The sequence below is a fragment of the Argiope bruennichi genome, chromosome 9 (genome assembly GCF_947563725.1).
Source record: "Argiope bruennichi chromosome 9, qqArgBrue1.1, whole genome shotgun sequence".
Classification (NCBI taxonomy): domain Eukaryota; kingdom Metazoa; phylum Arthropoda; class Arachnida; order Araneae; family Araneidae; genus Argiope; species Argiope bruennichi.
In genome coordinates, this window is record NC_079159.1 from 3,589,944 (window position 1) to 3,615,914 (window position 25,971).

Below are 25,971 nucleotides of genomic sequence, written 5' to 3' on the forward strand. Positions count from 1 at the left end.
TGCATGTGAAATATATTTATTCTAAAAAATTTTTTAATCTATCATTCTCTGAATTATTTAACAAGAGTGTTAAATATCCTTAAACATGGATGCAAATGCAAACAATGAAATGTTTTATTCCTATTCAACAAAACTGCAGGTAAGTTATTGGATCAAAATCTTTTTCAAGACTTGTAAAAAAATTTCTGCACACCAAAATTCTTTATATTCCATAAATCATTCCTTTTCTGATCAACACTTAATGTGCATAGTCCCTCGAATACTGAAATTTGAAATAAGGGAAAAGCCATTGTCTGCTGCTTATATCGAATTTGCATTTTGCAGTAAACTAAATTTAACATTTTTATAATAGTTGCTAAAGTTGAAAAGGGAAGTAATTTAATAAAATTAGTTTTTTAAATAAAGTTTACATATTGTTTTAAATTATGGGAAATTATATTGATTTTTTTCCCCTTCATAATAGCTTTTCAAATTTTTAGAATAAGATAATTCCTTAATTTACCTTTATATATATATATATAATATAATCTAAAATGTTTTTTGTAAGTAGAAATAATAACTGGAAAGGAGGAATAAAAAGTCATTTACTGTAGAAAAGATTTTATTTTCACGACTATAAATAAACACATTTTTTTAAATTACATCATGACATATTTCATAATTCTGACACTTAAGTTTGCAAATCAGTCATAATAAATATAAACTGCCACATGGCCAGCAGTGACTGTTTATGCTCTAAAACTTTGACAGCCTTGTTATCATGTATAACATGAATAGTTTAATCTGATACAGACGAAAAAAAAAAAAATCTTAAAAAGTCCCTAATGGGGAAATAAATAGTTGCTATCGTACATTCTCGTTCTGAAAAATATGAAACTTTTTCCTAAAATTGCTAACTTTTTGCAAAATTAAGTAAACTTGTCCATTATTTACAAATTACAAAATGTTGCTAAGCGATAAAATCAACTAATAATTTTCTTTATAAAGTCAATATTTTTTTTAATTCATACTGTATATCTAAAAAGCAAATTGTTAATAATCTTATTCTCTTTGCATTAAACATAAATTTGCCTTTTAAAATAGTTTAGTATTATTAATATCAAAGCAGTAGATATGAGTCATTAGATGCCTCTTAAATTTCTATTTATACATGCACTTTAAAAAAAAGCATAAATGACACTATCACAGAATTGAAAAAAGGCAATATTTAAAACTAGTACAGTTCATCACTTGTAAAAAGGTTTAGTTATGTGAATAAACAGATTTCTCATTAACAACTATAAAATGCTTAAAACATTGATAGTATCCAGTCTTGTAGTAAAAATGATTATAAGGGCATTTGACATTTCAAAGCAGGTAGCTAATAGCTGGAGAACGCTTGCTCCTATGCTTAAGAATATGCATCTATTTTAGACGAATTTTTATTCCTTTACAACTTAGTAACAAAAACTTTGGTCCTGTTTTGTAAAAATCTTTTTATAAATACCATGAGCCATTTTCTATTTCAAGAACACTTTTCCAAACCCACTGATGTAATTAAGTTCGAAATGTAACATTAAAAGATGTCAGTTCCATGGGACTGAGTTGAACTGTAGTACTATTTCGAATGCTACTTTCAGACACAATCCCTGTTAGGGATGTTTTGTGTATTGATGACAATTGCACTGTTTTAAAATCAAGCTTTATATTATTTTCTTTGTGACTAGAGCAAGATTCCTCATTCCAACTTTTTACCCTGCAACTGATGCCTTTATGGTGCACAATCAACAAACTGCTGTTGGAAGGGACATCAAAGTCATCTTGAGCAGGTATTGTTCTCAAATTGAACAGTTCCACATTGCAAGGGAAGGAAGATTCAAGAAAGTCTATTCTCGACTTCAAGTTCCTTTGCTCGAAACTATGCGTGGCTACTACTATGGGAGGATTGGCAATTAGGGATGACAAAATATGACTATTGAGGGACAGTGTGGGAACTTCATCAGTTCCCCTTTCTTTCATTGCTTCCAATAGCAACCAAAACTGAGCCAAGGTGCGCTTGTTGTCCATGACTCCTTCGCCCAGTCCCCTACTATCATCACCTCTCAGTCTGCGGTCCAGCATAAACTCCATCCAACCAGGACTTACACTTGCCACGCCATGTGCATGAGATAGCAGCGCGGTAAGACGAGACTGTTCATCTTCGAGAAAAACAGATGACGTAGCTGGATAGTAGTTAGCTTCTAAAGGGAGATAATTTAGCGTTTTCCGTCTAATCATCTGAAAGCCATTGGCATCAGTGTAAAACGTATTACCGCTTTTGATATCAGATTTAATGCGCATGAATAATTCCAGATTGACATCTAATAGTTGTGCGATATCCGATTCGACTTCCAGTTCGACGCCGTAGCCCAGTGGACTGGAACTATGATAAATCCTCTGAGTGACCATAACAACATTTGAGTAAACGGCAGTCACTTCAGAACAGATTGGTCCCCTGACAATACGAATGATGGGAAACCGGCCAGATATGTTTTGCACCGGATCAGTTGTGAGTGGATGGAATAAGTAAGCACCACTTCTGAATTCTTCAGATTTGTAAGCTTGCAGAACGAGTGCGACTTTATTAATGACATTGAAATCCTTGAGCTCAATACTCTGAAGCAAGCCACTCTGCTTGGAAAACCTGGCGGTAATAAACGGAGATACTAGTTCTATATCAACATCTGATGGGCTCTGAAACGAGAAAATGGAACTATGCGGTTGCTTGGCGAAGGCATCATTCAGAGTAATGGCGACTTGCGATCGCGGACGTGGCGCCCGATCAGTTGGCACTACAGTGAAAGTATTCAAAGACAGAGGAGGAAGTTCAGCTAAGAACAGAAGCTCAAAAACGTCGCCCAAGACTGCAACAGAACCATTCCAAGCTGGGTTCACTTGTACAGGAATTTCTTCTCCGTCAGGACCCACAACTCTTACAAAGGCACTACCAACCCGTAATCTGATGGGCTCAATGACACGACGAGCCTTTGAATTGAAGATAACAACTTTCCTACCTTGCGATGGAATACTGAGAGGAACTTTTTCCGGCAATTTGTCATATTGTGTTTGATCGACGTCCGGATAAAGATAAGAAGTCAAAGGGTGTGCTGGGCGAAGGTCCACAGACCGTTTGATTGCTTCCTCTGCCATCATATATAATGCCGAATGAGCAATGATACCCTTTGATTCTTTTATTCCTCTGAAGAGCCTCATTCCATAATCAGCTGTCACTGCTTCTTTGGATGTTCCAGTAATCGCATCATGATGTTGAAACAAGCCTAAGCTGTCTCTGGCAAGAGTCAAATACGCGTAATCTTGATCTAATCGCCGCAAAAGATGGAGAAGGTTATTCTGAACAACAAAGGCCCTCGAAAAAGAATATAAAATTTCAGCTCCTCTTAACCAATGTTGTAGATCTCTACACATGTGTTTCCAGTACGGGCGTGTAGTGAAATATCCACTCCAATACGAAGGATGTCCTTCTCCATATATATCTCCATAAGTATGGAAGTCCCCAGTAAGGCTCGGAATGTTCTCGTATCCGATGGAATGCATCCTCTTATGAACTGCGTTAAAATAATCGCGAAGAGTTCCAAACCTTACGTTTGCATTCCAGTCGGTTCTCGAATTGATGTATTCCATGATTTTAGCGTAATTCTCGTACTGCTGGTCCCATTCAGTGTCGTGATTGTAGCGAAAGTCATCACCCAAAGGAATCAAAACGACATTGTGGGGAAATAGTGAGCCAATCCTGCCGTATTGACCCAACAGCAGTTCTGATTTTTCAGCCAATTTTTCAGGTGTGATAGGAGATGCCCGACTTTCCGAGTATTCACCCGGTATTCGCCTGAAATCAAATTGTAAGCAAACATCTGGATCAGGTCCGCAAGAATGTTTAATGCTATACAAATCAAATGGCATCATCTGGCACATGATATCTGCAGTGTGATTGCTGGGCGAGAGATTATCGAATTCTTGCCTCCACCAAAAATTCAGCTGACGCTTCTCTGCAAGGTATGCTTTCCAGGCGTAGTGCGTTCGTTGTATGACCATGTTGTGCATACCAGCAGCGCGCAACATGTAAGCCACAGTTGATGAATGCCCAAAGGAGTCCACAGACCAGGCAGAGCGTGGAGCTATGCCGAGGTTCGATCTCATCCACTGGTGACCTTCGATGAGTTGATCCACCATGCCATAGATGTGAGCAGCCGCCTCGTCTGTCATGACCCAGCCGCCTGTCAGGATTTCCAATTGCCCTTTTCGGAGGAATTGCCGAACTTGGTCTCGAAGATGTGGACGATTTTTCAAACTAAAAGGAGAGAAGAATAAAATGAGTGAGACCAATTATTCATAAATTAAATTATTGAATTTAGTACCTTTGTGCAACTATACGCTTCGATTTATTTGTATATGATTTTACAATTCTCAAGTTTGTACATAAAGAAATACAAATTCTTCAAACATGAATTGAAACTGATTTCTTTTTCGTAAAAAAGGAAACAATTTCATAGTTACATTCGTAAATAGGATCGGAATAATAAACAATTTCAGGTGTTACTAAACATTAAATTGCTTGTTCGAATGTTTACTCCAAGATGGTAGTACATTCTGACATAACGGTAAGTAATTCAAAGTCAAACAGTGAGGAAAATAAATCAGTTATAAAAATTCTTGAAAAATGACCTATAATTATTAGTTAATAATTTGCTTATTTAAAAATAAGAGCATTCAATAATTATGATAGACTTTGGAAAAAATAAACGCCAAACAAAGACAGTTTTGACAATTTTTTTTATAGAACATGGAAGTGAAATATAACATTACCAGTTAAAAGAGCAAGTGATATTCCAATATATTAGAAGTAAGAAATTAAATATATTTTTTATTTAATAGTTCAATATAAATGCAATCTAGTCTTCATATTTTATAATTTATTTTTTATTTTGCAACAAGTTAGCGCCCTCCCTTCTCAATCCAGTGGTCCTAAGCAGCTGCCTAGATTTAAATCCATCACTTATCCGAGTTTTAAAAAAACCACGCAAGGGGGGAAAGTACACATTACCTGTTCCACCACCTGGAGAAAAAGGAGATCTCTGACCACACAAAAGTCATGTCCTTATACTTGGCCAGTTTATCGGCCATGTTATTCAGTATGTGGGCCGTGAAAGCTATGAAGTAGCCATCGAACGTCTTCAGCCATCCCGGATCATTGTGAGAATGGGGGACGATTATCACCTGCAAATACAAGCACATTCATGAACAAACTGATTAAAAGATAGACAAAATATGGTATTTAAAAACACACTTTTATTCACATCAATATTACAGAAACATTGTAAGCAAAATGAAATTTTAATAAGAATCTATAATTTAGTTTTTTTTAAAAAAAGAATGCTAGTTTTCTTTCTTTCTTTCATTGATATTCATCAACATCTCGTGTCCTAACACTGCCTTCACATTTTTGATAAATGAAACGATGATCCACTTTCCCACCCATTAATAAAAACGAGTTTTTTTAAAAACATTTTTAAATTACTTTTTATTATTACATTAGGTACTTGCATGTATTTTAATCAGAAACATCTATTGATAAATATGCGAAGTATCCATATACCGGGTGTTTCAAAAATGACCGGTATATTTCAAAAATCAATAAAAACTAAACGGGCAGCGATAAAAATACACCGTTTGTTGTAATATGCTTGGGACAACAGAGAATTTTCAGGCAGACCAACTTGCGAAAATAGTTAGAATTTTCAACAACAGATGGTGCTGCAGTCTGGAAAAAATCTAAACTACGATATTTTCCAAATATTCACCATACGCAGCAATAACATGGCGTAGTCTCAGAATGAAATGAGCAGAAATCCGTGTAAACGTCTCAGGCGGGATGGCTTCACATGCAAAACAGACGTATTGCTTCAGTTGTTCAATTGTTTCTGGATTGTGACGGTTCACCTGATCTTTCAAGTGTCCCCACAGAAAGAAGTCGCAGGAGTTCATGTCTGGCGAATAGAGAGGCCAATCCACGTCGCTTCCTGTATGTGTGGGATAGTCCAAAGCCATCACACGATCATCGAAATGTTCGTTCAGGAAATTAAAAACGTCGGCCGTGCGATGTGACCGGGCACCATCTTGCATAAACCACGAGGTGTTCGCAGTGTCCTCTAAGACATTTTGTGCCGTCACAAATTCACGAAGAATGTCCATATAGCGTGGTGCAGTAATCATTACGGATCTGAAAAATGGGCCAGTGAGTCCTTTGGTAGAAATGGCTGTCCAAGCCATTACTTTTTTCTGATGCAAGAACGATGGGACTGCAACATAGGTTTTTCGGTTCCCCATATGCTCCAGTCCTGTTTATTGACGAAGCCGCCCAGGTAAAAATAAGCCTCGTCAATAAACCAAATGCTACCCGCATGGATATCGCCGTTATCACTCCTTTGCACCATATCGTTAGCGAATATCTCTCGTGCATTGATGGAAGTAGCGTTGCGGCGTTGCTGATTTTGTGTTTTGTATAGATGATACGTGGACGTTGGCTTATTTTGATCGCAGCTGCAGCACGGCGAATGGAAATCCGAAGCCGCTGTTGGATCACCTGTTGCACAAGCTGAGTACTGCCCTCTGTGGTTGCCGCGGTCGCCCTATCTTTCCAGTCCGTTGAAATTTTTCAAACAGATCCTTTATTGTATCGCTTTTCGGCTCTTTGGTTACATTAAACTTTCGTTGAAAACTTCGTCTTGTTGCAACAACACTGTGTTCTACGCGGTGGAATTCCAGCACCAGAAAAATCCTCTGTTCTAAGGAATAAACCATTTTTTCACAACAAACTTACAATCTGTGAACAGAACACGCTTAAAGCAGAAAGACGACTTACAGAATGACGAACTCAGACTGTGTTTTTTTCTATATCTTTCAAATCGCCTGCAGCGCCATCTGTTGTTGTACATTGTAACTAATTTCGCAAGTTTGTCTGCCTGTTTAGTTTTTATTGATTTCTGAAATATACCGGTCATTTTTGAAACACCCGGTAAATGACAAGGTTTTGCATTTTACCAATTTATTATTACTTTATAGTTATCATTTTGAAAGTTTTCCATTTAGTATTATTGAGTTATTTAGGGTATAAAGACCGCAATCACGGAACGCTTACATTGCATTTTCGACATTCATAGTTTTTTTTTTTTTTTTTTTTTTGATTTGGTGAAATTTGCCACCAAAGCCTATAAGACACTTTTAGAAACATATGGTGATGCAGCTCCGCCATTTCCCAATTGTGGGTTTGGTTTGGTTTTGAACGATTTAAAAGTGGTGATTTCGATGTCAATGACAGTAAACGGTCTGGAGGACAAAATATTCGAAGATAATCAGCTGCAAGACTTATTAGACGAAAATGGAAAAAAAAGTTGTAGAAAATGATGATGTTTTGAAATGATTGAAGGAATGAATATAATGAAATATTTCGATTAATTAGTAATAAAAACCAAGTTAAAAGGAAAAAAATAGAATCAAAATTAAACCAATATAATTAAGATAAGAATCCGGCCTGAAGACTTTCTTAAGGTTCATCCTCAGGCAGGGATTCAAAATAAGAGTTTTTTTTCTGTGAGGAATCCAGACTTTTGTCCAACAATATTGACCCCTCGTGACTCGAAAATCCTCTGAAATTAAGGCCTAAGAGATGCAACATTTTTTTACAGAAATGAAAAAAAAAAAAAAAAAAAAAAATTATAAAAGAATACGACCATTAATTAAGCAAAAAATACAATAACATAATAAATATTTTGATTGATATATATTGTATCAATTTTTCTCAGTAAATGCCTTTTTGAAGTGAAAAAAAATGACCAAAAATACATGCAAGCACTTAATGCATATTATAAAACATTGCATTCAATTCTTTTTAAAATAAAATTCGCTACTAAATGGTGTGTTTTATATGAAATCCATATTTAATTAACGATTAATCGCTTAATTTTAAATTTTGGAAATTGAAATAGTTTTCTAACATTAAAAAAAAATTTAAAAATTCTAGTATCATCGAAAATGACAGAAAAATAAAGTATAAAACACTTCCTTCAATAACAAATTTGATTCTTATCAAATGTGATTTTATTATTTGACACTTAATAAATTTGATTTTTTGATTAATAGTTCCTACCTTTTCACTAGATGGTAGCCGAAACGATATTCTTCAAGGACTTTTAGGTTCCCATTAGGAAACTACTTTTATTTTATCCGACCACTTTCATTTTTTAAAAATGAATACTATCTATGCTTATGTTACTGCAAATCTTTCTTAGAGATTTTAATAACTTAACTCTTTTTTAGGTAGATGAGATGAAGAAGATTAAAAAAAAAAAAAAAACACAATTTTTTCGATATAAATGATTTTTCTTTGCACTTTACATTCAACCGTTCTTGGTTGGCAGCATTAGAAAAGAAGCGACCGCTTCAGTCGCGATTGTTTTTACTTTCTCATGTACAAAGTATGCAAAGAGATAATATTTTAATTGTCAAAAAATTCGACCTCGAAATTTAAACGAATCTCTATATTTCAGACTTTTCTGAGTTCTAAAATCACTTCTGCAAATCTGTATATCTGAATACTAACAGTGGCTTTAGCTACTTTGAGGTCCAAGATATTTTACAATATGAGTCTCCTTTATTTTTGTGAAAATGCATTTGTTTTTTCATTGATTTATAGGACTTTTCAAGAATACAGGACCGAATACACGATTCTTATTATAACAACACTGGGATTTCACAAATCTTATCGGTCGCGGTTACTTAGCGGCAAGGTCTCAGCTTCGGAGCTGAAGGACCCCATGTTCGAAACCGCGATTTCATTAAAAATCTGTCACGTATGTAGGCCTGGTGCACATTACGTCTGACGTTCGTGATCAAGACATCTCTCTTTGATGTGGTGTGAAAGTTTGGAAAGAACGTAACAGTTCAGGTGTCGTCCCTGTCATTTGATCGGAGTTCCGACAATTACAAGATTCATCCAGGGAAAAAACAAACAAACCTAGTGTCATTTTCAAAATTTGACGTTTATATAATTAACTAACCTTCAAATATTTTCTCCAATCTCAGGATATTTTTCTAAATAACGCAATCCTCTTTAGACATATTTACGAAGATAAGAAGAGTATTTATCATCTAATAAATCACTCACGGATTCGTAATTCATGCAAATTTACGGAGTGCAAAAGCGATTAAAATTCCTACTTTGCGTATCTGTTGTTGATTCACAATGGTCTTAAAAGTATTACCTCATGAAGGGGAAAAAATAAGAATAGTAGAAGGTGACTGTTTCCTAAGGCGGGTGGCAGCTCATTGTCCTCGTCTCCACAAACCATAAAAATGCAAATTCACGCGATACGCATTCACTGTTATCCAGTTGACTCCCTTTTCGATTCAGATACTTCAGAAATGACAATTTCTTTAAAGGAGAACGTAGAGAAATTTTTGAAACAAAGGATTGCATCTTTTTATACCTACCCGACACTTCATGGCAAATCTACATCAATCATATAAAATGCAGCGATCGTGACATTATATTTTCGATCTAATTAACAACTAAATACAGTAAATTCTAGTTTAGTTTAGTTATATTAACGTCCCGTTTTAAAGCAACACTTGGTCCATTTTGGGACGGACTTTGTCATTCTGAACTGCGGTCAGATGACGAGGACGACACCTGAACTGGCATTCCGTCTCCAAATTCAACACCACACCATCGAGATGACGTATGGCCCCGACAGATTTAACGAACATCAGACCCGCTTACACGACGGTTCTTCGGTGGAATCGGGTCTCGAAACTAAAGCCCTCCGATTCCGAAGATTACTCATAGTTGTAAATCATTAACTTCCGTGACTCCCCACTTTCACACACTTAAAAAAAAAAAACGATTTTTGCTTTCTCGTATACGAAGGAAAAGTATTGTAAATTTATCAAAATCTTGATTTCGAGATTTTGAATGAATCCTTACAAGAAATCTTAGCGGGAGACATATTTTTGTAATTATGAGCATGATAATGAGGATAAGATTTGGTATGTGGTCTTTACAATAAATTCGTATATTTCTGATAAATTTTTGAAGAATTTAAGTAAACATGATAAATGCAAAATGCAGTCAAATGGATAAAATGTGGCACACCATTTTAGCATTTAAACTATAGATTCATAATCGCGTTTACATGAATGTGAATGTCTATACATTCACATACGTGTAACTCAAACCAGAGAAAGGGGTCTCTCCAAATTTTCTTGCATACTCTCTAAATAAGGTGAATTTGTGTTTTAAGACTCGTTTTTGCCAAATACCTGAAACCAAAATTTAACACAATACTAAATTATACATACCAAATTTGATAAATTTAAATCATTGCGTTTTTCAGTTATTGCATTTACATGCTTCTGAATGTACAGATTGACAGACGATCCATTCCTTGTCAGATTTTCTCAAAATTTGATTGGACAACAGGTGTTCAATCTGTGGATCGAATTTTATCCATCTCATGTTCTGTGTTTTCTAGTCATCGTCTTGAATTATATTTGAACAGTCGGAAAGACAGACTTCCCCAGAATATATTTTGCTCAAAATTTAATAGAAATTTAATGTAAAAACTCTATACCAAATTGAGAAAAAGAAGAACGACTTTTTTCCCCCCGATATTCGAGGGCTAGAGGAATGCCATATTTGCAGTTCAAGAATATCCGGTACACAATTCGTTCAAAACTAGCAAGCTTGCACACAAATTTCTTTTTTATTTCTTTCTTTATTAACAATATTTTACTATAGAGAGTAGCAAAGTGTATACGCTTTCAAAAAATTTCTTGAAAAATAGTACCTCATTCATTAAAAGAAAGAGAGAGAGAGAGATTTGTTGTCTCTTTTGACTGTCTGATATATTCCTGTTCTCTATTCCATCATTCTAGAGAAATAGAAGCAAGGAATAGGAAAATAAAATCATCTTTAATGTGATTAGAACTACCTCATATTAGTACCATGTGGGAGGATGTTGAAGTGTTGAAATATTAGTAAAAACGAGCAGGGGAAGTTCTAGTCTAATCCCACTAGTTCGTCCCTGTGGATAACTCAGGGCTTCAAAAACATCAAGTTTCTACTTAATCGACAAAATCTTAAATCGAAGAAAATGACATCCTATTTGTGATTCGCGAACCTCCCTTAATTATATATAAGATAATCCGCAGCAGCAGTTCATTAAGTATTAAATGAGACGAAATTTGAACCGACCATCAGGATTTGCTCGAAGAAATCCCAACTGCTGCTTAATTTAATGCAGCGGTGCCGGATCAAATGCTAAAGCAGCGTGGGAAAAAATGCGTGTTTTCCAGGATATTGACCTTCAGAATTTGATCGAAAATTACTGAACCTTGTAAGGGGCTTTCTCGCAATAAAGGAAGTAGAACTAATTCTGACTAGTTTCAAGGGATTAAAAAAAAAAAAAAAAACTTTTTTCCCCTTTAAGGCGAGAGTTTTATCATTTTTTTCTAAGATTATATTTGATTAAATAAAATGTAAGGATGCTCAAATCATTTTCAATTCATTCTTGTACGCATGACACACCAATCATGTGTACTGCTCCATCTTAATTTTTTAATACATTTCATATTTTATATACGTCCTGTTTAGAAAGTAGAAAAATAAAATATTGGGCACAATCTATACTAATTATAAAGATGAACAAGTGTGCGTGTTGGTGCTCTACACGTCACAAAATCTGACCTACAGTAACCAAATTTAGTACAACTATACCTTGAAAGGTAGGAATGTGCACAGCGGAGCGATTTTATTCAAATTCTAATTGAAATTTCAAGAAATTAAAAATTAAGCTGAATCTTAAAAGTTATGACAGCTAAAAAATATTATTTCCAAAAAGGAATTTTACATCGTTTACGCTAAGACTCTCTTCTGCTCAGCGCCTCTGTACTGCTGCCTAGTCGTAAATCCACCACTGGTTACGTGTACGTTTGATCTCAAGAATTAAATTCAACCTGAACAATTACTTAGCAATCCGATGTCGTCGGCCGACGTGCGTTTCTAAAACCTTCGAAAACAGCCGTTCTGTGTAAGAGAACAAAAGAGATCAAGAATCCCCAAGAAAGCCTTTCTGCTTCACAAAACTAAGTTCGCAAAACCCATTCACAAACATATAAAAGAAAGAAAAGAAGTTGTGGAAATTACTTCGTGCAACGCCCAAATGCAAAACGCGTGGTCGGCAGTTTTTTTTTTTTTTTTTTTTTTTTTTCTTTTTTGAGGAGATGTCTATTTACTTCTACTAAATGGTTTTCTTAGTTAGCAACTTCGGAATGGTTTGTTGTCACGCAGCAGCGGTCGTTCATTCTTTTCACCTCTTTGTTCTTTTTGAATTCGAGGAAAAACGTTTCTCCCTCGGTTTTCTTCTACTAACCAACCATTTTCTCCATTCTCTTGCAAATTTTTTTCCCTTTTATATGAAACTGAAATGACTTGATGTGAAAATTCTTCTTTTTATGTGTTACAGAATTCCGGTGGCAGATGATACATGTATATACATGTAATGATATCTCTAAATCTAAATTAAATCCTAATTAATTTCCTAATCTTTATCTTAATTTAGCCCTTATTTAACTTCGTTCTAAAATGCTCTCTTATTTCCTGATCCAATTGCAAATTTTTTATTTAATTAATGCAACAGTAGCTCTGTAAAACTGCTGACATCGACAAGTTCCCACACTCCAGGTGAAGGGATAAAAATGTGTCGATCTAAACAAATTCTTTTAAAAGATCCCTATAATTCCCTTACCTTCATCGACACATGTAAAGAAATCCCTATCAGAATCTCACAAAATATAAACATGGGAATAGATATTTCGTGCGCTCTTTTCTCTTTTGTGCCATGCTGTAGATTGACGTGCCTCGTCGCTTCTTGCTTGTACATAGATTATGCCGCCATGTTTTGAAATAAAAGCGAAGTTTAAAAATTCAAAGCGTCTTCTCTCACTTCTGCCACGAAACTGCTCGAAGATACGTGTTTTACATTATATACATAATCATCTGGAGTTGAAAGAAAAAGTTGTATTTTGTGAAAAAGTAAAGAATTTTTAGTATCAAATCCAGTTAAAACTATGATCAGCTCTTTGCAAAACATCAAGAATGGGATGTTCCCTCAAAATCTTTGGGAAAAACAAGTTTTTCCTCAAGATCGACTAATTATTGATAAAAGTGTTTTAAAAATATGGTTCAAACCTGGAACCTGCAGCAACTATCGAATTGCAAATGAAGCACAGTTTCAAATGGACACATTACTATTTAGCTCCCACGCCATAAAAGGAAGGATCCCACCTCCCTCCCGTTCCCTCAGTCTAGTGTCTTATTCATCCCACATATATGAAAGACCTAAAAATTACAATGATTAGAACAGTTGGACTTATTAAAAACTTGAAGTTATTCTGTAATTGACAAGAAAACTGAACAACCTAAAAAAATTGAAATTACATCGGTGAGAAGACCCATTCCAATTCCGCCTTTTTTTTTCTTTTTTTTTATGAATCTGTTCGATGATTGTAGAACGAAATAATGAGTGCAATGTTCGTATGCATATCAGTGCTACAAAAGATCCTTTTCATTTGCTTCAGACCTGTTCTTAATTCATAAATACAATACCCATCCAAATTAAAATCTTGATGATCTCGAATTGAGAACTTCGGTTGGGTCTCCTTCTGAATGGCGGATTTCGATATTTTGTGCCCCTAAGAAACATATAGAACATTTTCCCAGCTATTAGGTCGACACGAAGACAATTATAAAGTTAACTTTAATTTATTTTTCCATTGAAGGCCACAGTTTATACATGAGGATGATGTGTCCATTCATACTGGAAGAAGCTTTTCCCTCGTGCTTTAACCGAGACATTCTTACAGGGATTTCATTGGCAGCAGTTATTCAGGAAAGGTAATGTTAAATATCTTTGGTAGGAATGCTACGGGAGTTAAGAGGTTTTAATCCTGCACCGCGAGAACTTCACAGTCATCACTTTTTCAGAGACCGTGTTAGAAACAATGAAATAAAAAAGTGGGATGAGGATCAGAAATTAAGAGAAGATTTTAGTACAAAGGAGTACGGATTAATTCAAGATTAAATTATATAGGATTTAAATTAGATTAAAAGATATCATTACATATATTATTCAATCGTATTACGAAGCCTTCGTTTGTAGTAAATTAATCATTTCAGTTTCACATTCGAGCACATTTTTAAGTGAATGAACAATAATAATTTCATTTCAATTAATCAATATTTTTTATCTGATTCATTTCGTGAAAATGTATATACTCTTGTTTATTTATAATGACTTCACGACGCCGCATTCGTGCTTTTCCTCCAAATTATTGCAGAGGATGCTCAGTATTAATACATTCTGTCATAACGAAATGCACACCATGAAACGGGCAAGAACCCCGCCAATGACACTTGACACAAAATATTAATGTTATCCCAATATTTTAAAATTTATAGAATACGTACTTTCTGCAAGATTGTTTATTTCGCAAATAGGTTAATATATTTTTTTAACCAAACTGTCAGCGCCCCTCCCCTAAACCAGCTACCTAATAGGAAATCCCTCACCGATTATTCTAATCGACTCAATTCAATCATGTAATACTAGATTTGCATATAGTTTATTTAGTTATATTAACGTCTTGTTTTAAAGCAACACTCGAGCTATTTTGGGACGGACCTCGTACCTTTGAACCGCAGTCAGATGACGAGAACAACACCTGAGCTGGCACCCACCTCTCCGGCAGTTACATAAAAGAATCGTTCGTAGATTACTATTTGCAAATTAAATTCCAAATAAACAAAAAGCAAGAAGAAGAGATAAAGAAAACAATACCTTGCAGTGATGCCAATTGAACAAGTCATAACTTCCCCATGATCGCAAGGTATGATTTGCACAGATTTATCACTTCTTTCATGGGCTGAAAAATGGATGCAGATGGAAAATCGCGAATTATTGAGTGATAATTATTCCTAACATTGTAAAATCGTCTCTTCTGCGCCCAGCAATGGCTTCTCTTTTTCTCAGTATCGGTGAGGTCACTCTATGAAACAATCCATTGAGCGCGCATTTCAAAAAATCACTGAAACATTTAAATACGTGTAGCTCAAAATTCAATTTTTTTTAGATGGACCAGTATTGCAGCTCATGAACGAACTTACTGACAGCACAAAATCATTCTGTTTCTATTCACTTTATTTTATACCATTCAATTTCGAGAATATTCAAATTTACTTATGTACCTCTAAAGAGCATATGATCTTAATATACTAGGGTCGTGAGATAGAAGTTATCTGTAAGATCTATTCGCGCAACAAGTTGCCGCACCCTCACGAGGCAGACGACCTTCAGACCTTATTTTCTGCCAAATAAATGAAGTACGAGCGCACTCATCTACCATTATCAGGCATGGAACGTAGTGGACCAGTTAATGCGTGGGTGTCACTCTTAATCTCGTTAATTACTCTTTCTTCAATGTAGTCAGTATAAATACTTGAAAATAGGCAGATTATAATTTAATGGCGAAGTTGCCCCCCCCCCTCCCTTACAGAATGTGCTCAAATAATTAATCCTTTGCAGTCGGAAAGATAATTCGATGCATAATTATTTACTTAGTACGTGGACCTGTTTACTACACTAAAAAGTAAATACATACAACTGCATTAAGTTAATTTTCCCTGAAAAATGAATCTACATCATTTTAACATTCTGTAGGTATTTTTAAAAATAAAAATAAATAAAATGTCGATGCACCGTCTTGAATGGTGGCAGAGAGAAGACATTCGACTGAAAAGGGTTAACTGAAGACTTGATGACGTGGACGAAAATTTCTCGACCAAAGTTCTCGAAACGATCTGCTATGGCGGTGTTATTTTAATAACATGCACCTACTCTGTTTATTGTGTACAAATATCTTTCTAATGTGGTTACATCCTATGGCATCACAGAGCTACTAAAAAATGTAACTGTCCTTTTTGTCGTCGATTCTTGAAGCACTGCATAATTTTTTTTTATTCCTCTTGTAAATTGTGCACACAATAAAAAGAATATTTCTTTCGCAGATTGGGAGAAAATCACACGAACAAACATTCAATAAAACAATGAAAATAATTTGAATGTCACAGCAAGAATGGAAAAAAAATAAATAAAAATAAAGCACACACACACACACACACAAAAAAAAATGAAACAATTGCATGCAACTGAATTTGTATTATCAAAAGGACAAAATTTTTTTTTGATTTTAAATTGATATAAAAATATTATTGTGAACACCAACAAAATCTCGCTCAATTTTTTATTAGTTAAAATTTATTAAATATTATTTTAAAACACACATCTCCGTCTTTTAAAATAGTTTCAAGTTAAATCTGATTTATCCCAACACAATACAACACACCTTTGATATTATATTATTTTTAAACAGGAATTTTCCAATATTAAAACTTTGTTTGGTGGAAATGCATTATAAATTAAGATAGGACAGATTCTTTAGTACAGTATGATTAATATAATTCAGGACAGATTCTTTAGTACAATTTAGTACAGTATAATCAATATGATTTATAGTTAAAAATCAATCCATTATTAAACGAAGAATCTTCATAAAAATTTCACTACAACTTTGCTTGCACTTTATAATATTTATAAAATTTTTTTTGAATAAATTCCATTTAAAAGTTTCGAATTTTATACCGTATAAATAATATTTAGAAATATTAACAAAAATTAATTTTTAAGGATTATTATCAAACAAAATAAATTGTATCCGAGTTCAGTAGTGGAGCTTAAAAAGTAAAAAGCCGACGTAAAAGTTGATACAGCAGCAGCAGCAATTATTCGGATAAAATAACTTCACTAGACAAATGACTTTCGTACGGCCCACAAAAAGTTTAATAGTTGCATGTGAGGACAAATGGATAAAAGCAATCTCAATTGCCACTACCATTATACAAATGTCTTAATTTATTAAAATAGAACAAAACAAGAACCCAGCCTAATTAATACGCACAATGTTGCTCCAAAATTGGGACCTATTTAATCAGAAAAGTAGGCCATTAACTAAAGCAAGCCTTAGGTAAAGAAAAGGCAGAAAGAAGAAGGCGAATTTCGGGAACACAATAAAATTCAAATGAGATGACTTCCTTTCTTTTTGCTACCTCTCCACTCCTCTTTTGCAAAAAAAGAAGTGTGTGTGTGTGTGGGGAGGGGATCCCGGAAATCATTGGAAGAGAACGATTCTTTTCTTGCAGTTGAAATCGTCACGGGTCACTTCTTTTTTTCCCCACTCCAATTTCTAAAAACATTCCCTTCACCGTCTTCTTCGTTATTCCACTTATTTGGGTTTCTAAGGAGATTCTCCGAAAAAAAAAAAAAAAAAAAAGGAAAGGTGAAAGAAGATTCATATTTAAAGTCCGCTACATAATTCGTTAGTTAAGGGAAAAAGAATTTTTTTCCCTTTATTTCCACATTAGGTGGAGCTCATTATTTTCTCTGAATGAGTTCATTTTTTTGAAGGATTTTTTCCCTCTGTTCTCTAAAACTTCACAAATAGTTTATTTCTTAAAAAGGACTTTTGAGATATCTGCATTCTTTCATTCAAATAGTTTTTGATATTTTGAAAAGACTCTTCATAAACATGTAACATAACCATAGCAAACTAACATAAACATAGCAAACAACTTTATTTTTAAATTCTGAATTGAATGAATAAAAGTGTTGGTTAAATGAAATCACGAATAAAGTAGTTGATTAACTAAATGAATATAAATTTTCTATAGATGCCTTTATTTCTCCTTATTGTCTGATAAAACCCACAAAGATAATAGTAGTATAATTCATAAAGATGTCAACGTCGTTTGTTGTTTCTAATGGCACTAGCCATGGACAAGCCCACTGACAAAGTCAGCGATTTTAAGCCAAGGGAGTGTCTTTTGTTTTTAGTGGCGCCAACTAGAGCCAAGAGAACGTCTTAGCTACTCATGCATCACATTCGTTTGCACAACCCCTTTTTACAAGAGGGCACATTCACACATCTCATAGATAGAACAGATGAAGAACAACTATGCCCGAACCGGGATTCGAACCCAGGATGCCTAGATCACTGGGAAGACGCGCTAACCCTATGCCAGGACGCCGACTCAGCGTCCTTTAAATAAATTATTTCTTTTTACAAATAAACGACTGTTTATTTTATAATTACAGTACACATCCGAGTATCCGGCCTAATGCGGTGTAAGGGCAGACCGGAAAAGACAAAAGCCGGATAGGCCGGAGTTCTATGAACTCATTTCCTTCCCCAACAATACTAGAAGGCAAAGTTTTTAAACCAAAACTCCGGCTTGTTATAATATATATTTTCTCATTTCTTATTGAGTACTAAACCCTCCATTTATCTCAAGCCACGTAGAATGTGAAGTCGGCCCGGTGAATCCTAGAAGCAGTTGCCGGTAACGTGTCGAGTTAAAATAGAGGACTTTGTACTGGTGCTTTATAAATGCTTATATACAAGTTTCAAGAAATTGTTAGAGAAAAAGTAAGTCAAAGGATAGACTGCTCACATTTTAACACAAATTGTTTAATGCCTAACTTAAATGCAGAAAACAGAACGTTAACAACAAAACGTTAAAGTAAATCGTAGGCCTAGTTCTTAAGAAAATGGACTCAAACTGATTTTATTTTTCTCTGATGAGTGATGACACAGATATGAAAAGGTAATCCTAAGATGAGAGTCAAAACTTACAGTTTTTAGTTTTGGAAAAAGTCCTTAATAGATGACTGCTTCTACAACGCTTTGCCTTCCTCATTTAATGACGATAAAAGAAAACTAGGCCGGATAGTCGCAAACTAGATACTCGGGAGCGTACTATATATAGCTTTTTTGTTTGTTGTTAAGCTTCTAAAATGTTTTAAATATCTTATATATTCTCCCAGCTATTCTAATAATTAAATTTAGAGAAAACAATAATAACCACTTTTGACTGGTTTTTATTAAAAGGCAACATTTAAACAACCTTTTTTCTGCCATCTTCCAGAAGCTATAGTGACGGTTTGAGCGTTCATGCGCATTCCATTGATTATATGTATTTAAAATGGAAAATTCATCAGAATCGCATTAACTATCATACAAAATATTTTATAGTGTAACAACATCAAAAATAGTGTACAATATGATGCACGGGATGAGCATTTTAATAAATTATAGAATTTCTTCAATTTATTAAACATTTCAAATTAATTTGATTTATTTCATGTTTGTACGTTCGGAAATTTTGTATTTTTAATATTTGCATTCTCGATGTAAAATCATTATTTTTATATCTTCAATTAATCGATTAATATAATTAAATTTTGAACCTTTACTAATGGCACTACTTGGTTATAAATTGGAGAAACAGTAATTTCGAATATATAAAATAAAGAATATAATAATAATGAATCATAAATCAATCATGATCAAATATATATAAAAATGAATCATAAATGAGAATCTAAAAATTGAGAATTAAGATAGTAAAAGTATCTGCTTAAAAAGAGATTTTATTAAATTTATTTCATCATTTGTATCTATACTTATATGAAGCTCAATGTGTGTGGGTGTGTGTTGGCGCTCTACAGGCAAGGTCATTTGACATACAGCTATCAAATTTTATACATGTATACCTTAGAGGTCGGGAATATGCACCTGGGGTCCCTTTTTTTGAATTTTTAATTAGAATTTTAATTATTAATTAAAAACTAATTTTCCCGCCAAAAAATCTTCCATTTTCCCCACCGCCAATTGAGTAAGGCTTCATTTTTTTTTCTTCCCAACAGTAATGAGGCTAGCGTTAACATTTTTCGGTCGATTATTTCAAACGATTCTGTTTACTTTCTTAATGTTTTATGCATTTAAAATGAAACATTGTTAATAAATCGATCTTTCAGATTCATTCTGAAGTACTTTTGAATTAAAATAACACAGAATAAAGGAAATTAAAAATGTCTAATATGCATAGCGTTACCCCAACTGGCGTAGAAAAATTCACGCATTTGCGTTTCCGTAACTGGCGTTGAAAATTCAAGCATGCGCATTGTGTTCTGATTGTTGACAATATTATCAACGTATGATTCTCGATTTAAATTATTTTTACGTTAGTTCTGTGCTTTTGTAACTAAATTGTATTTATGTTAGTTATATGTTTTTTGTATATGCTTATAGTTTTAAGTACATCGTTTTTTAAGTAGTTTTTTTAAAACTGTTTTCGACCGATTATTTTAAACGATTCATTTTATTTTTTTAGTGTTTGATGCATTTTAAATTAAACATTGTTAATTAATAGACCTGGTCATGATGAATCTGAAAAAACTTTGTTGACAAATTCTTGAGATATTACATAAATTTAAAAAGATATTCTTTAGTGCCCATAAAGTTTAAACGCTCAATGACTCTGTTATCAGTAATCATATTATAAAAAAATGCTTTGTTTCAGTAAAAAATATTATTATATTAATTGCAGATTAATTCTTTCCACTTTAATTTAAAGCATAAATTCGACGGGAGGTAACAGAAAATGAGAGAGATACATATCACGTTATGACTGAAGGCCTTTATAATATTATGAGTGAATTATATGACTGTCAAAATTTGAAGTTTTAAAATATTTTGATGAAGAATCTATTAAAGTAGGAATTGCGTAAAATATTTAATTATTAAAATTTAAACGAACATTAAGATTGGCGAACCAACTGGTCGCCAAAGGCGGCTAGTTTATAATAAAGACGAATTGTGTGCGTATGTTGGCGCTCTGCAGGTCAGAGCTACCAAACTAGGCACATATATACAAAGAAGAGTCGGGGGGGGGGGCATTTTTTAAAATTTTAATTTATTAAAAATTAAGCGATTTTTTTTGAGAGGAGGGATTTCCGATAACATCCGAAAATATTATTGCACAATTTGAATTATAGACCATATGAAATTTTTTAAAAATTGTCTTTTTAATGATACCAATTTAATAGTTGTACAAATTTTTCTTTGAATTTGGGCATTTTTTTAAATACTTTTTTCCTTCATTTACAACAATAGATTATATTGTTGCCCAATTAATCACGTGATATTCTTCCACTGTTTACGTTTTTAATAGAGCATGGTTTTAAGGCACTGTCTCATTAGAAAGGTTCATGTACACAATAATTAAAAAGAAAGAATATTAAAATAACGTTACTGACAAACAATATGGCACAATCCTGGACATGAAGTTATATCTAAACGGTTTATCTGAAATCAAATATAGTACACTCCCGAGTATCCGACCTAATGTGGCAAAAGGACTGGCCGAATACAAAAAAATACGGATAGGCCGGAGTACTGTGAACTCATTTCTTTGCCCACCAATACCAGAAGACAAAGTTATTATACCAAAACAATGTTATAACACGCTTTTTTTCACATCTTACTGAGCACTAAGCCCTCCATTTATCTCAAAGTGAATGCAGCCGCGCCCGGTGAATCATAGAAGCAGTTGCCGGTTTAAAATGTAAAGACTCTGTACTGGTAGTTTATATATGTTTATATACTGCACTGTACGTTTCAAGAATTTATAAGAGAAAAAGTAAATTAAAAATATTAATTGTTCGCATTTTAACATAAATTCTGTAATGCCCAACTTAACTGCAGGAAACATAAACAAAGCATTCATGCAAATCGTAGGCTTAGTTCTTAAGAAAATTTACTCGAATTGATTTTATTTTTCACTGATAAATGATGACACAGATATCAAAATGTAACTCTAAGATAAGAGTCAAAATTTACAGTTTTAAATTTTGAAAAAGTTTTTAATAGATGACTTAATAAACGCCTCGCTTTCCTCCTTTAATTACGGAAAAGAAAACTGGGTCGGATAGTCGCGAACCAGATACTCGGGAGTGTACTGTATAGCCAATATTCTTGGCGAACTACCTCTTCGTCTGAGGTAAGTAATTATGAATAAAATAAAAGGACCGCAACAAAATTTCATTTGCCTAGCAAATATATTTCTGGTTTATACTGATATAGATATTTCATTTGATGAACAAGAGATCTTGGCGTGCTTTCGTTTGTAATGTGTGATGAGAGACTCGGGAGATGTGTAAAACGAGAGGGCACGACACAAACAGAAAAAGGTGAGAGGAATAACCCCCAGAAAGATTTCTCAAGAAAATAATGATTCGCCTTTTTTTATTCGAAATGGATAAAAACAGGCGATATTCCAAGAAGCAAATCCCTTTTGAAGACTAGAAATGATTCTTAAAACTGCTCAAAGTAATTTAATATTTGAAATTCATAAAAATGTCTTACAAAAGCGAATGAAGTTACGACTTTGACATAAATTTTATGACTAATATATAAATATAACATTTTGGCTTTTAAAGTTACCTTACTTGATATACCCTTAAGAAACATGAGCTTAAAAATTTAGATGCAGTGGAACAATACAGAAAGAAAAAAAAAAGCCAAACTCTTTATTGTTCGAAAATTAATTATTGAATTATAAATAGGACGTTTCTTCGCATCCATTTGGAGTAAGTTCAATTTTCCATGGCACACTTCCACATCAATGGACTCCGTTCTATGCTTAGCATTGTGTTCTCATTTACTAATTTCTTGTCTTTTGAATTTTTTTAAACCTTTTTGTTATTATACGCAAAGACACCAAATGATATAACTAATTTAAATTTGAGTATCATTCTTACATTCAGTATTATTTTATGGATAAAATTCTTCTGTTAGGTAGAAAGTTTTGTTCAGGTGAAATAAATGGCCTTTCCGATCCATTTTTTTTTTGCATAAATTTTATTTATTAAAAAATTAGCAAACATTTTTTTTTCGCGACAACATCCAAAAATTATTGCAAAAAAAAAAAAAAAAAGAATTTTATACCGTTTCAAAAAGAATGTCTTTATAATGATACCAATTCAATAGTTGTACTGTTTACTTTAGTTACATTAACGCCCCATTTTAAAGCAACACTAGGGCAATTTCGGGACGGACTTCGTTATTTTGAATCGTGGTCAGATGACGGGGACGACACCTAAGCTGGCATTCCCCTCTCCAAACTTCCACACCACCATCAGCGGAAGGACGGTTAACTCATACGGATGTAGCGTGCGCCAGACCCACTTCCCGAAGCCGAGACCTTACCACCAGGCCACCGCGGCCCCCAATAGTCGTACTAGTTGTTGAGTTTTAACAATTAAAAATATTTTTTCCCTTCATTTCCAATAATAGATTGCGCATTGTTGCTCCAAAATTCAAACTGCTTTCATTGTTTTATCAAATATTTAATCGCGTGATTTTTTTTCCATTGCTGAAAACTAAAGAAGCTTCCCGCTTTTAAAAGCGCTTGATTTTAAGGGACAGCCTCCATGCGAAAGATTCATGTACACATAGAAAGAATTAAAATAACATAGTGTGAATGGCAAAGTAAACAAAACATAAAAAACTAGAGTATCGATGGAATTTTATTTTATACTAGAATTTTGATGACGAAGGAAATGTCTTTGCATTTTGAGAGGGAAATGATGCATAGTTAATATATTATTTAATTATTTTTAATTGTTAAGATTCGCTACATAATAACGTGCAGAAAAGTTATTCAAACAATTTAAAATTTTAGCATTTATTGCATTGGTTACGAACGATTTCATTGTTAACTTAATATATAAACCACAAACATTAAACATCTTAACAATATTTGCACCTTCAATAACGAACATCTCGCTTTGTTCATTTTATAGAAGCACTTTTTCAGGTCCATAACATCTGACTGCAAATAAAAAGAAAAAGAATTTTAAAACAAAACCCACTGACATAAAGATCGCGATTTCATAATTAAGAAATCCCTTCAAAACTTCTTTTTCTATTTTTTCAGAGCTTGCTTTCATCCTTCACATCCTGCCAATGTCGAACGGAAAGATGATCACTTTCGCTTAAGTAACGCACCGACCCAAGTGCGCGCGCACGTCAAAGAGCGCCTTCGTGACTCGATTGCGATGTGAATCATCAGATGGCCCGGACGATCGATAAGGGCCCTTGTACTCCAGTCACGATCTCCTACGTGCACCCACCCTCCCCACTGCGACTAGGTCCCGAAGGATTTGTTTCTCCCATTCTATTTTTACCTCTTAACAGGACTTAAATAATGCGATATGTGGAATGGATTGTCAGCAGCAGAACTCTGGAATTAAATCTCATATTGGCAGGATTTGAAATTTCTTTTTAAAAAGGTGGAAACAAAAAGGAGTGTTATTTTTTAAAATTTAATAAGATGTTTAGAGTTTTTCTAAAATCGTTTGGGATTTTAAATGTCAATCAGAAGCCAACAAAAAAATATAAGTTCTTAAATTTTTATCATCGATAGAAATCATTTTCTGTTAATTAATATATTTCATTGGTTTATTTAATAATGAAGGCCATAAAAATTAAAACTTATAACCAATATATTTTTAATTTTAACAAATAATTTGAAATGGCACTGTTTCATACAAGTTGAAAAAACCTTCATACATAAAAAAAATGATTGCGTTTATTTGATTAAACAAAAGCAAGTATTACATTAGATATACGGAAAAAAAATCATTGAAAGTCGCATGAAATATTTAAGATAAATTAGAAAATATTGTTTTTTTTTTAATTTACTTATTTGTTCATAATTAATTCAAGCGCTTCATTTCATAATTCAAGTAATTTTTAAAATAACAAAATTAAGTAAAATTTCACACAAGTTACTTTGAATCAGAAAATTTAATTTATAATCAAGACCCTATTATTCATACACTAATCTAAATTATGCTGACGCTTTTTCCCCAGATATTTATTACGGAAGAAATTATTTTAATCCTGCAGAATGGAGTTTAAAACAGTGTAGTTAATATTCGACTTTATATATAATAATAAATATTAAGTTTTAATTTATTTTCAACATTCAATAATTAGGACTTTCGAGTGATTGATGTTTCGATGGTTAGAATTTTTATTTTCTCGCGTTTTAAGAATAGTAACCACCAAAAATGTGATCGCGATTTTAATGAATCTCCATGTTTCAAACATCCTTGCAACCGAAAAACACAATTTTGGAATTTGTTGTCGCATCTATCAATCTGTGATCACGATAATGATCCTAGCACAAAATTTACACATTTCTAACAAACCATATGCAGGAAATTTGTTCGAAAAGAACGCAACAACTACAAAACGTAATAGGCGGATCAATTACAATTATATAAATTACAATTTTAATTTAGATCTTTCATTAGTTAATCTGTGACAATGATACCTGAGATATCGTAAACAGGATAGCAGTCCATCAAGAGGATCGTATGATTTTGTAGATAAATAAATACAGAATGTGTTACATTCATGACAATACTTAGTATTTATGTGAAATTCGAATCGAGAGATTTCAATGAACACGATGCTTTTATCCAACTAGCAGCCTAAATAAATAAAAGCAGATTGTCCTCGCCCGTCGATAGCAAAATCGAGTAACAGCACAAAGCAGCCATCCCACGCCCGACTTCTAGAGCCTTCGGCCATTTCTCCAAGAAGGTCAGGGACAAGCGGAGGCCTATCCCAATGACCTGGATTCTCGCCCCGCACACATCTGTTGAAGGTGCCTCGACCGAACAGCGAGAAAAGGGTTCATCCGAATACATATCACGCTCATTTCGCGGCCCGTCATTCCATTCGGCAGCACAATACGATGACAGGTCAGAGAATGGATTCGATTGCCCCGAGGACAATGACGGCGGAGAACAATGCCTCAACGGCCAACTGGAGCTTATCAGATGAGGCCCCGGACCGTAGAAGGAAGAACTATTTGCCAGGACCGAATCAAGCAGCACATCTGGAACGAGAAAA

General features: G+C 33.8%; 1 protein-coding gene across 1 annotated transcript in view; it reads right to left on the reverse strand.

Moving 5' to 3' along the window:
- Positions 1 to 589: 589 nt before the first annotated feature.
- Positions 590 to 25,971, reverse strand: part of LOC129984357 (alpha-mannosidase 2-like) — a 42,201-nt gene continuing 16,819 nt past the window's right edge. Inside the window, exons 2-3 of the mRNA XM_056094227.1 lie at positions 5,081 to 5,253; positions 590 to 4,327 (exon numbers count right to left, since the gene is read on the reverse strand). Coding sequence (XP_055950202.1) covers positions 1,537 to 4,327; positions 5,081 to 5,253 — 2,964 coding nt within the window. The 3' untranslated portion in view covers positions 590 to 1,536. The remainder of the gene's footprint in view (positions 4,328 to 5,080; positions 5,254 to 25,971) is intronic.